The sequence below is a fragment of the Chinchilla lanigera genome, unplaced genomic scaffold (genome assembly GCF_000276665.1).
Source record: "Chinchilla lanigera isolate Chin_1 unplaced genomic scaffold, ChiLan1.0 scaffold00013, whole genome shotgun sequence".
Taxonomy (NCBI): domain Eukaryota; kingdom Metazoa; phylum Chordata; class Mammalia; order Rodentia; family Chinchillidae; genus Chinchilla; species Chinchilla lanigera.
Genome location: NW_004955414.1, coordinates 25,135,076 through 25,146,528, shown reverse-complemented (window position 1 = coordinate 25,146,528; position 11,453 = coordinate 25,135,076). Strand labels below are relative to the sequence as shown.

General features: G+C 39.5%; 1 protein-coding gene across 2 annotated transcripts in view; it reads right to left on the bottom strand.

The window, feature by feature from the left end:
* Ipo7 (importin 7) overlaps positions 1 to 11,453 on the bottom strand; it is a 64,190-nt gene that overhangs the window by 49,364 nt on the left and 3,373 nt on the right. Inside the window, exons 2-3 of one of the 2 annotated variants that reach the window (XM_013511836.1) lie at positions 9,401 to 9,521; positions 1,244 to 1,325 (exon numbers count right to left, since the gene is read on the bottom strand). In XM_013511836.1, coding sequence (XP_013367290.1) covers positions 1,244 to 1,280 — 37 coding nt within the window. In that variant the 5' untranslated portion in view covers positions 1,281 to 1,325; positions 9,401 to 9,521. The remainder of the gene's footprint in view (positions 1 to 1,243; positions 1,326 to 9,400; positions 9,522 to 11,453) is intronic. The other variant, XM_005380260.2, reaches the window with a different exon arrangement.

The window sequence follows — 11,453 nt, the reverse complement described above, 5'->3', positions numbered from 1 at the left end:
TTTCTTCCTTCCTTCCTTCCTTCCTTCCTTCCTTCCTTCCTTCCTTCCTTCCTTCTTTCTTTCTTTCTTTCTTTCTTTCTTTCTTTCAATTTCTAGGACTGAGGACTAAACCCAGGGCCTTGCACATGCTAAAGTGCTCTACCAAATGAGCTATACTCAGCCTTTTCTTTTTTTCTATTTTTAAAACAAGAGTTCCCTAGCCAGGCTTTGTGGTACATGCCTATAATCCCAGCAGGCAAGAGGACTGCTGGGAGATCAATGTCAGCCAGGGCTACAAAGTGAGCACAAGGCCACCCTGAACTACAAGTGAAACCCTGTCTCAAAAAGACAAAAACAGCTGGGTGTGGCAGAGCACATCTGTAATCCAAACACCACGAGGCTGAAGCAGGAAGATCGTCCCAATTCCAGACCAGCCTGGACTATAAAGTAAACGCAAGGCCAGCATTAAAAAAAAAAAAAAAAAAAGCAGGGTCTCCCTAAACTGCCCCAAATGCCCTCGAGGTATAATCCTTGAGTCTCAGTCTCCCAAATTGCTAGGATTACCTGCTGCACTGCCACACGTGGCTTTCAGTGTGATACCTGAAGTCATGCACCCATTTGAACAAGGATGGTTTAGAGAACAAGTCATTCTATATTCTAGTTTGCCTTATCTTAGAAATTAAATTAGTATCCCATCTTATAGTATTTCAAAAGGACTAGCATTAAAACACCCTTCCACAAAAGTTGTAAAGCCAGGCATGGTGGCTCAAGCCTGTAATCCCAACACTGGGGAGGTTGAGGCAGGAGGACTGTTTTGAGTTTGAGACCAGCCTACGCTACAAAGTGAGCTCAAGGCCAGCCTGAGCTGCATAACGAGACCCTGTCTCAAAAATACAAAACAAAAACAAACAAAAACAAAAACACACACAAGAAACAAAAACAAATAAACAAAAAACTACCAATTTCTTTTTGTGTGTGTGCCAGGAATGGAACTCAGGACCTCACACTTGCCAGGAAGGTGCTGTACTGCTAAACTATATCCCCGGCCCCCAAATTTCTTATTTACATGAAATATGAAATTATTCCCACAAATTCTATCACAAAATATCAAGATACTTGCTGTTTGTTGTAAACGCTGCAGGCACATGGGTTCCAAGAGAAAAATCACTGAAAAGTCTATCCCGAGATAATTCTGCTATTCAATTTACAAACTTTTGAAACAATACCTTTATATACACTCAAGAAAATAATTCAAGAAACTTGCCTGCCTGTCTTACAGGTAAATCCAGTTGTTCTGACATAGTAATCTGGAGCAGTGTTGAAACAAAATTCAGAGACTTGTGTGCCTACAAACAAACAAAAAAATTTTTTAAATTATTCCTATACATTAAATATATTTTAAAATAACAGATTCACAAAACTTCAATATTCTTCCATTGCTTTGGTTTGCACAGTCTTTGAAACTCGGCTCCAGCTTTATTTTCTACCTGTCCTGTACTGAATTTAAACAAATTTTTACATGCTTCCATTTGCCTGTAATTCCCATTTTTCCCAACTAGCATTACAATGCTCAAAAACAGTATTTTCTTTGCAACCTATTTCTCCTTTTCCGTAATAATTTCCCCCCATACACATATTTTATTGAACAGCTAGATGCTTGCTTACTAAATCAATAAAAGTGAATGGTGGGGTATGGTTTCCATGGTGCTAATGTTTACCTCCTGAGATGGCTGCTGTTTTAACAGGTGTGTTTTGTTTATGAAAACTGCCTGTACTCTAAGGTGATCACTTTTCTGCACACAATATATTTCAATGCAGTGAAAAGTCAACAGCTTTTATATAATACATTTACCACTGGGGCACAGTAGGAACTGTTCCCTACACATCTTCTATTTTCCCAATTTTTATGGAGTTGGGTCACTTTCATCAACAATACAAAAATGTTGTGTAATGATTCCTAAATTCATTGTATTTGTTTTTATGTTATAAAAAAACATGAAAATTTCCTGGGTGTGGTAGCACACGCCTAAAGGCCTGTAATCCCAGCACTGAGGAGGGTAAGGCAGGAGGATCCTCGCAGAGTTCAAGTTTGAGACCAGCCTGGGCTACAAAGTGAGCTGAAGGCCACCCTGAACTGCACAGCCAGACCCTGTCTCAAAGACAAAAAATAAAAAATAAGTGAAAATAAATAGAAATCAAACCCAGGGCTTTGTATATCCTAAGCAAACACTCTAGACCAGTGATGGTGAATATATGGCACACAGGCTGCAGTGGACTGTATCACTGAAAGCTCTAAAAGGTTCACCATCACTGCTTTATTTGGTCTGTGCCATACCTACCTGGTCCCTCATCCCTTTTAATTTGCAACTCTAATCATTCTCCATTTAGTAGCCAACTATTTTTTTTTTTTGAGACAGAGTCTGGCTGAGCAATCCAGGCTGGTCTCCAACTTGCTCTGATCCTCCTGTCTCGGCCTCCAAAGTGCTGGGATTACAGGTGTGTGCCATCATGCCCGGCAACAATCTTTTAAAATTGTAAATCAATCCCCCTTAATCAAACCTTTTAACAATTTTCTATATAAATTCCAGGAGCACGACGTTATCTTGCCCCTATCTATTTCTTCTGCATCATCTTAAACTTTCTCACACCCCTCCTTCCTTTATGTTCTTTCAACAATAAAGCAGTGTATCAACCGATTTCAGTCTCTGTATATGCTCTGACTTTCTACCTACAATATTACTCTCTCACATGCTTCACCAGTTAACCGGCTCACCACTTCCCATTTTGAGGGTCTCATCTTTTTTTTTTTTTGGTACGAGGAATCCAACTCAGGACCTCGCACTTGCCAAGTAACATTATTTCCTTACAGAAGCCTTCCCTACTCATTGTTCAAGGCTTCTTGTTACTGTTTTTTTAGAACATTTATCACATATCTGTAATTACTGTATTTGCAATCAGGTTTTGTCTCTCTCAAACTTAAAACTCCACTCAGGATATACACTATTTGTACATCCAGTTCCTCATATGATATTGCAGATATTCAAACAATTTATTGGATGAACTGAAAGCACCAACAAATATGAGTAAACAATCTACATGCAGATGTGATTACCTAGGGCAGGGATGGTGAACCTTTTAGAATTTTCAATGACAAGAACACCCCACTGCCACACTCATGCCAGAGGTTCATCACCACTACCTAGGGAAGTGCAGTGCAAGAAGGGACAGACACAGGTGAGCCCACAAGCGCACTACTACCCGTACCACTACTAGTATAACCACCAACACATGTGACCCAAAATAAGACCTAACCAGAAAATAAATCCCGCTGGGGATATAGCTCAGTGGCATAAGTGCCTACCTGGCAAACACAAGGTTCAATTCCCAGTACAAAAAAATAACAAAAACACACACACCAAAACCCTCGGATGATTTTTTCAGGATGCTCATAACATAGCCCTACCCCTAAATAAGCTAGATGCATTTACTATATCCACTGCAACACAGGACATAATGAATTATAAAATAATACATAATTTTGAAAATATTGACAGTAATACTCGAAATAAATGATAATATAAATTATAATGAAGTATCTGTAAATATCCAGGCAGGCACCTTTGGATGGGAGATAAATGCCTTTATAAAAAGATGAACATAAGAGCCAGGCTTAGTGGCACACGCCTCTAATCCCAGCACTCAGGAGGCTGAGGCAGGAGGATTGCTGTGAGTTCAAGACTAGCCCGGACTACAAAGTAAGCTAAGTAAGCTCAAGGCCAGCCTGAATTGTATAGCGAGACCCTGTCTCAAAAAGACCAAGAAAAAATAAAACAAAACAAAACAAAAAACCCAAAAGAATTCCAGGCCAGCAGGGGCTACACAGTGAGTTCAAGACCACCCTGAACTACATAGTTGAGACCATGTCTCAAAAACGAAAGAAATAAAACAAAAACCCCACTTGATTTAATGGAAATTTTGGGAGGCCTGGCCTTGCAAGAGCTCATGGCTTGGGTGAAGAATTCATGGGACAAAATCACTGACAGCTGTGTTGCCAATGCAGTACAAGCAGGTTACACGGACAAGAAGTGCTGTAAGTATGGATTTTCTTTGTGGGGAGGTGTGATGAATATGTTCTAAAGATCGTGATGATTACAACTGAATATACTAAAAACCACTGAACTGTGCACTTTAAAAACAACCCAAATGCCCATCAACTGAGGAATGGGTAAAAAAGATGTGGCATTTTTATATGATGGAGTATTACTCAGCTATAAAGAAAGATAAACTCGAGGCTTTTATAGGTAAATGGATGCAACTAGAGACCATACTCGTAAATGAGGTAAACTGGACCCATATGTGTAAACAATGTATTGTCTCCCTAGTGTAAGAAACTGAAAGGTTAAATAAAATCTGAAAGAGACAATAAATATTGTAAAAGGGAAAGAAACTGCTAGGGAAAGAGAAAAGAGAAGAACACACACACACACACACACACACACACACACACACGATAGCTAAGATAATTGTACTACTAATTTCTATTGGTTTATCGAAAGGAACAGTTAATGCATAATTTTTTTTGACCAATTTTACATGCTTCTATCTGGTAATCTCAACAACTTTGAAGATAACAATATGCAATATAACAACCATTACTGATTTCCTATCATCTTGCTTGGAAATTCTGTATCACTTTTAATGTTTTATTCTCTTTCAAATAAAAAACTAAAAAATAAAATAAACTGTTAAATATGAAAAGAAACATTTACTGGCTTTATTAACATTATTCAGTATGTTCAAAACACAAATATATTTTTTGAAAGTTCAACTGACCAAAAAATGTGGCTTTCAGATAACTGAGCTAGATTAAGCTTAAGGAAGGATTTTTCTGTAAGTACAAGCAGCACAAACTCAACGTGAGACATCTATGTGAACCATAAAAATTTCCACCCTGCTCAAATCTCTAAGATAGAAAGGCATGCATTCTCCCAAATGTCTCTAATCTCAGCTACTAGAAAAACTCCAGAGCAGGCAATTTAGTGAGACCTTGTCCCCAAAACCAGAGGTGCTGCTGGGCGTGGTGGCACATGCCTATAAACCCAGCACTCTGGAGGCTGAGACAGGAGGATTGCCCTGAACCCTGCCAGGCCCCCCTGCACCACCACACGTTGAGTTCAAGGCCGGCCTGACCTACATAGGGAGACCTTGTCAATAAAGGAATAATCTTTTTTTAAAAAACCACTGAAAGTGCTGCTGGGGATGTAGTTTAGCACTGAATTCAATCCCTAGCACCAAAACAAAACAAAAATAAACGCGTAACGGTTAAAAAAAAGTAAGTGAGGGTCGTAAAAAAGGCCAGGAGTGGTGGTGCAGGCCTGTAATTCCAGCACTGGGGAGGCTGTGAGTTGCAGGCCAGCCTGGGCTACAAAGTGTGCTCCGGACCAGCCTCAATTGTATAGTAAGACCCTGTGTCAAAAAGATGACCAAAAAAAAAAAAGCTGCTGGTCATAACATAAATGAAGTCTTTCTAACTTTGTATTTTATTTACCATTTACCTGACACCTACTTAGGAGAATGTTAACATTCACCCTTAATTCTGCTTATCAAAATTCTTAAACAGTCTTAACTCCACTTTCTATCTCCTTTAACTCCAGTCTTAGTTATTACAATTACCAGATATTAAGAAAAAAAGATCACTTTAAGATTATGTTGGGAGCTGGGTGTGGTGGCACACACCAATAATCCCAGCACTTGGGAGGCTGAGGCAGGAAGAAAGATCGTTTCGAGTTCCAGACCAGCCCGAACTGCACAGTGAGACCCCAGCTCATAAAAAAAAAAAAAAAAGAAAAGAAAAAGAAAAAGAAAAAGAAAAAGAAAAAGAAAAAGAAGATTATGTGTGGGAAAAAAAGATTGTGTTGAAAGATAAAATTATAATTGGACAAAGCAATTAAATTTCAAGTTTGACCCTAAATGACTTAAACCCAGAAATAGGGAGAAAAGATTTTAAATAGGAAAACTAATGAGTTATGTCAAAGAGATTATCAGAACTCCATGCAATGTCACACGTCTCTAATCCCAGCAATCCAGGGAACCGAGGCAGGAGAAACACCAAGTTCAACCCAGCCTGAGTAATTTAGAGAGAACTTGTCTCAAAATAAAACATAAGTAAGAGCTGGGGCTGTAGCTCAGTGGAAAGGCCCTTGGTTCAACCCAATACTAAAACAAAACAAAAAAAATAAAATAAAATAAAATAAAACAAAAACCCACAACTATGATGAATAGAAAAATATTATTATAACAGGTAAAAGTAATAGGATTGAAAAACCTACCACCCTCAATTTCTAACCAGAAGCAGTTCCCCCTTTGCTTACTCTGCTCTCCAAATAGGCCTAACTCTATTGGAGGGGGAGGCACACACAAGCACGTTAACATTTCCCTGATCATGCTACCTTTTAGCCTATAAATCTAAACCCTACTCCCATACTAGCATTACAGTCGCTGATCCCATAAGCAGAAATTGCTTCCCCCATTCCAGAAAGTATTCAGTTTGCTTTAACCTCTCTCAGAAATGTCAACACTCCTCTTCTAATAGTTAAATATTGCAAAAGTAATTCATGCGCTTTGGCAGAAAACTTATGAAATTCATGTAAAAAAGAAACTAAATTAACCACATCCACCCTCCTTCCTTGAAATTCTCTTTTCTAGGCTTCTCTCCTACTTGTATGTCTCAATCTCTTTTTTCCTCTTTCTGAACGTCTCCAAATGTGCATGGCTCAAAGGTTAGCGCTCTTGTCCACCCCAAACCTCTGACTCATATTCTTTCTCCTCTATGACAACTTTCTGGCCAGGCATGGTGGTGAATGCCTATAATCCCAGAACTTGAGTGGTTGAGGCAGGAGGATTGCTCTGAGTTCAAGGCCAGCCTGGACTACATAGCAAGAGCCTATCTCAAAAAAAAAAAAACAAAAAAAAACAAAAACAAAAACCCAAAACCAAACAAACCACACACACACACACACAAAAAAAACCCACAAAAAGCAAAACACAAAAACTCATTTTAAATCAGACTTACCAATGTGCCACTGACAGTAAGTGAAATTACACATTCATTCACTACATCTGAAGGTTGCTTTCTTACAAATATTGATATAGTATTATCTTTTGGATTTTTAAAAAGTTTTTTGAGACAGTGTCTCACCATGTGTGTAGTTCAGGCTGGCCTGGAACTCTCAGAGATCCTCTAGCCTCAGCCTCCCAAATGCTGGGATTACAGGTGTATGCCACCCTGCCCGGCTAACTTTTAGATCATTAACATGGTTTCCATGAGTATCTAGTGACTTTCCCTTTCCCAAGTTCTGAACAGTATCTACTTCTAAATATTTCCGGTTGGTTAAAGAATGTTACACACTCAAACTACAGACAACTCTGGTTTTCCAAAACCATATACTATAACTTCAAAAGTCTGTTTAATTTGTAGACACTCCAAACTGCTCTACAGTTATGCCATCATGCTTCACTTTTCCAAACCTAACATCCTAAGATTTTCTGCAAAACTTCTGGTTTTTCTTTTTGAGGGTTCTCACTTTGTAGTTCAGGCTGGCCTTGATCTCAAAGCAATCCTGTCTCAGCCTCCCGAGTGCTGCGGATTACTGGCATGCATCACCACACCCTGTAACTCACTAGTGGAATGCTTTTCCCAAGTTACATTCCAGCCATTTGTAAATCCTTTAATAAAAGAAGTATCAAATTAAACCAGGCGTGGTGACGCAAGACTATAATCTCAGCACTCTGGAGGCTGACACAGGACAGTCGTGCCCCCCGGCCCCGCCCCAACAGGCCAGCCTGGGCTGCATATTGAGTTCAAGGATAGCCTGAACTACAAAGTAAGACCCTGTCTGGAAGGAAGGGAGGAAGGGAGGGAGGAAGACAGGAGGAGAAAGAAAATAAATCACAGCACTAGTAACAACCCCAACAGTGACAGGGCAATTTGAGTTTAACCTACATAGCACACTGTTTTAGGAACTGGGGGCATAAGTAACATGCCTAAATGTTAAATTTTAAATTCCATGTAGGGCATTTTCGGTATAAAGGAGAAAGACTTTTGATGCTGTTATCACACCCACCTCAACCGAAGTCAGATTTAATAGCTTCCTCATCCAAAACTTGGACTTGGCTCTATTATAGTTTTAATCCACTATAAGCAATCTACTTCTAGGTATTTAGCTCACTGGCCAGCACATCAACATTTGCTGCTAAATGAACCAGATGAGGAATAATCATTCAGAAAATAGCAAAAAACATTTTCTAGGCATCATACTGAAAACTTCACTAGAGCCAGAATTTCCTCTTCTATAGTGTTAGATCCCTATCCAGGATGCTATCTGCCTCATAATAGGTACTCAAAGTTTTTTCAAAAATTTTTTCTTCCTTTTCTTTTTTTGAGACAAGGTGTCACTATGTACCCCAAGCTGGCCTCATCTTTTTTTTTTTTTTTGGGTCTTTTTGAGACAGGGTCTCACTATGCAGTTCAGGGTGGCCTCGAGCTCACTTTGTAACCCAGGCTGGTCTTGAACTCACAACGATCATCCTGCCTCAGCCTCCTGAGTGTTGGGATTACAGGGGTGTGCTGCAACGGCTGGCATCATTATCATTTTGTCTTAGCCTCCCAAGTGCTAGAACTACAGGCCTGCACACTATGCCCAGCGAAGAACACGGTCTTTTTTTTTTTTTTTTGTGGTACCAGGGATCGAACTCACAACCTTGTGCTTGACAGGCAGGCGCTTATGCCACTGAGCTATATCCCCAGCCCCAACACGGTCTTTTAGCTAACAATTTCAAGGTCTTTAAAACACTCAAAAATGTAAATTAAAGAAGAAGACTGTTAAAAAGATGTGGTTCACCAGTACTACAAAAGATTAAAGAAAGATAACGTAAGTTGTAAAACAGGTAAAGTTTTCTGGAGAAAATGGTATATCAAATTAGCTTGAGAGTTTTAGGTTTTGGTGGCACATGCCTGTTAGACAGGGTCACAAGTTGGAGGCCAGTGTGGGGTATCTAATGAGTTCAAGGCCAGCCTGGCTTACATAGCAAGACACTCTCCAAAGGAAAAATGAAGATACCACACTTACCCAGTTTTCAATAAAACATACACACAAAGGAAAACTTCAGTTACAAGAGATGAGAAGTTAACTACATTAAAGCAGTATGAGCGAAGGTTTTGTACACAGAAAGGTTTCCACTTAAAAGCCAAGAGATTATTGTTTCATAATAATCTGTAAACCCCTCAGATGTCTTATCCTTCCCTTACAAATGAAGAAACAAGTATTTCTGAGTATGTACGTACTCTTCATATCTTGAAAACCAAACAGAACATAAGCCCTCAATTATTTACTGAGTGAATACCAAATGGCACACTACTTACAAAGTACTTTAAAGGAAGTGACAAATCCCTGTAACACAAATCTACTTTAAAACTTCAAAGGTGAGTATTCTCAACATTTTTATTATCCAAGATCTCTCTTCATTCAGCAAATATTAGGAGCCTATTAAAAAAAGAAAAAAAAAAAGGAGCCTATTATATGACAGAGACTATGCCTATAATTGGGCCAATTTTCATCTGACAATAATTCTACCTACTAATGATCTAAGTGTTCTGCTGAGATATACACTAAGCTAGCAGACTGAGCTAGGACTTACACCACTTTCCTAGATTTTTTACACGCACCAGGCCACACAACACAATCATATGGATATACTATTACTATTTTCATTATATAGATAAACACGCTGGCACCTGGAGATGCCACATCTTCAACCAAGTGCAGAAAGAAAATATGGGGGTGGGGAGTGCCCACTGCACCTGTACTGAACATGTACAGATTATGTCTTGCCATTAGTTCCTGAATGCCACAGTGTGACAACTATTCATGTAACATTTATACTGCATAAATACGGAGGAGCTGGGGGTGTAACGCAGTGGTAGCGTGAAGAATGAGACCCTGAGTTACATCTCCAGCACTACAGAAAGAGAAAGTATAGAAGAAATATACTCAGGCTATATGCAACTACTACGCCATTATACATGAAGGCCCTGCAAAGCCTCAGGATTTTGGTAGCCTCAGGGGTCCTGAAACCAATCCCCCATAGATACCTAGGGAGGACTACACAGAATTTTTTGTTAAAAAAAATTATAAAGCCGGGTGTGGTGGTACATGGCTGTAATCCCAGCACTCGGGAGCTGAGGCAGGAGGATCACTGTCAGTTTGAGGCTAGCCTGGGCTACAAAGTGAGTTCAAGAACAGCCTGAGTGAGACCCTGTCTCAAAAAGACCAAAAAAAAAAAAAAAAAAAAAAAGATATGGGCCCTTTAGCCCATACTTAAAGGGTTTTCAGTTTTATTTCCAAAACGACTTTACCTTTTAATTGTTTATACTGAGCGTCGGAGCTCAGCAGCGTAAGCACTTGTCTGGCAAACCTGAGGTCATAAGTTCAACTCCCGGTACCAAAAAAAAAAAAAAAAAAAATTGTTTATATTAAAAAGCAAACCTTACTACACGAAGGTATTTATAAATGAGATGCAGCAATTAGTTCCAAAATTATTATTTTGGTCTTCTTGAAACAGTCTCACTATGCAGTTCAGGCTGGCCTTGAGCTCACTGTAGCAGAGGCTGTTCTCGAACTCCCAATGATCCTCCTGCCTCAGTCTCCCAAATGCTGTAATTACAGGTACTAATTTTTTTTTTTTTTTTTTTTTAAGAGAAGCTCTTGCTGTGTAGTTCTGGCTGGGCTTAAGTTCACTATGTAGCCCAAATTGGCCTCAAGGTGATCTTCCTGCCTCAGTCTCCCAAGTGCTGGGATTACCACCATGCTGAGTGAGCTCCAAAATTATAATGGTGGTCCAAAAAGAAAAAAGGGTATTAAGTTATATAGCATACTACAGAATAAGTCAGCAGAATACTAAGTCAGATGTAGCTTAAAAATATCTACCACTTTTGTACTTGGGGAGGGGAGGAGGGGTTAAATGGAGGGCAGCGGAACAAGTTATAACATGTACAAATACTAATTCTCTATGATGAATGTGATCATTACATATATCTAAAATGTACTGGGCTGGGGATATAGCTCAGTGGCATAAGCGCATGCCTGGCAAGTGCAAGGTCCTGAGTTCAATTCCCAGTATCCCCCCCGCCAAAAGTACAAATAAAATCTGATTGAAAAAAAGGAAGCCTATAATCACAGCACTTGGGTGGCTAAGGCAGGAGGACTGCTGTGAGTTTGAAGTCAGCCTGGGCTACAAAGTGAGTCCAATGCCAGACAACTGCTTAGCAAAACCCCGTCTTAAAAAATCAGGAAAAAAAGGGAAAAAGTGTTATAAACCAATGCAAACAAGTGAAGGGAGATAGGGAGTGTGTGATAGTCAGGGAACTCCTCAGTGCTAAGCAGATATTTAAACAGACATGTAAGGAAGAGAACAAG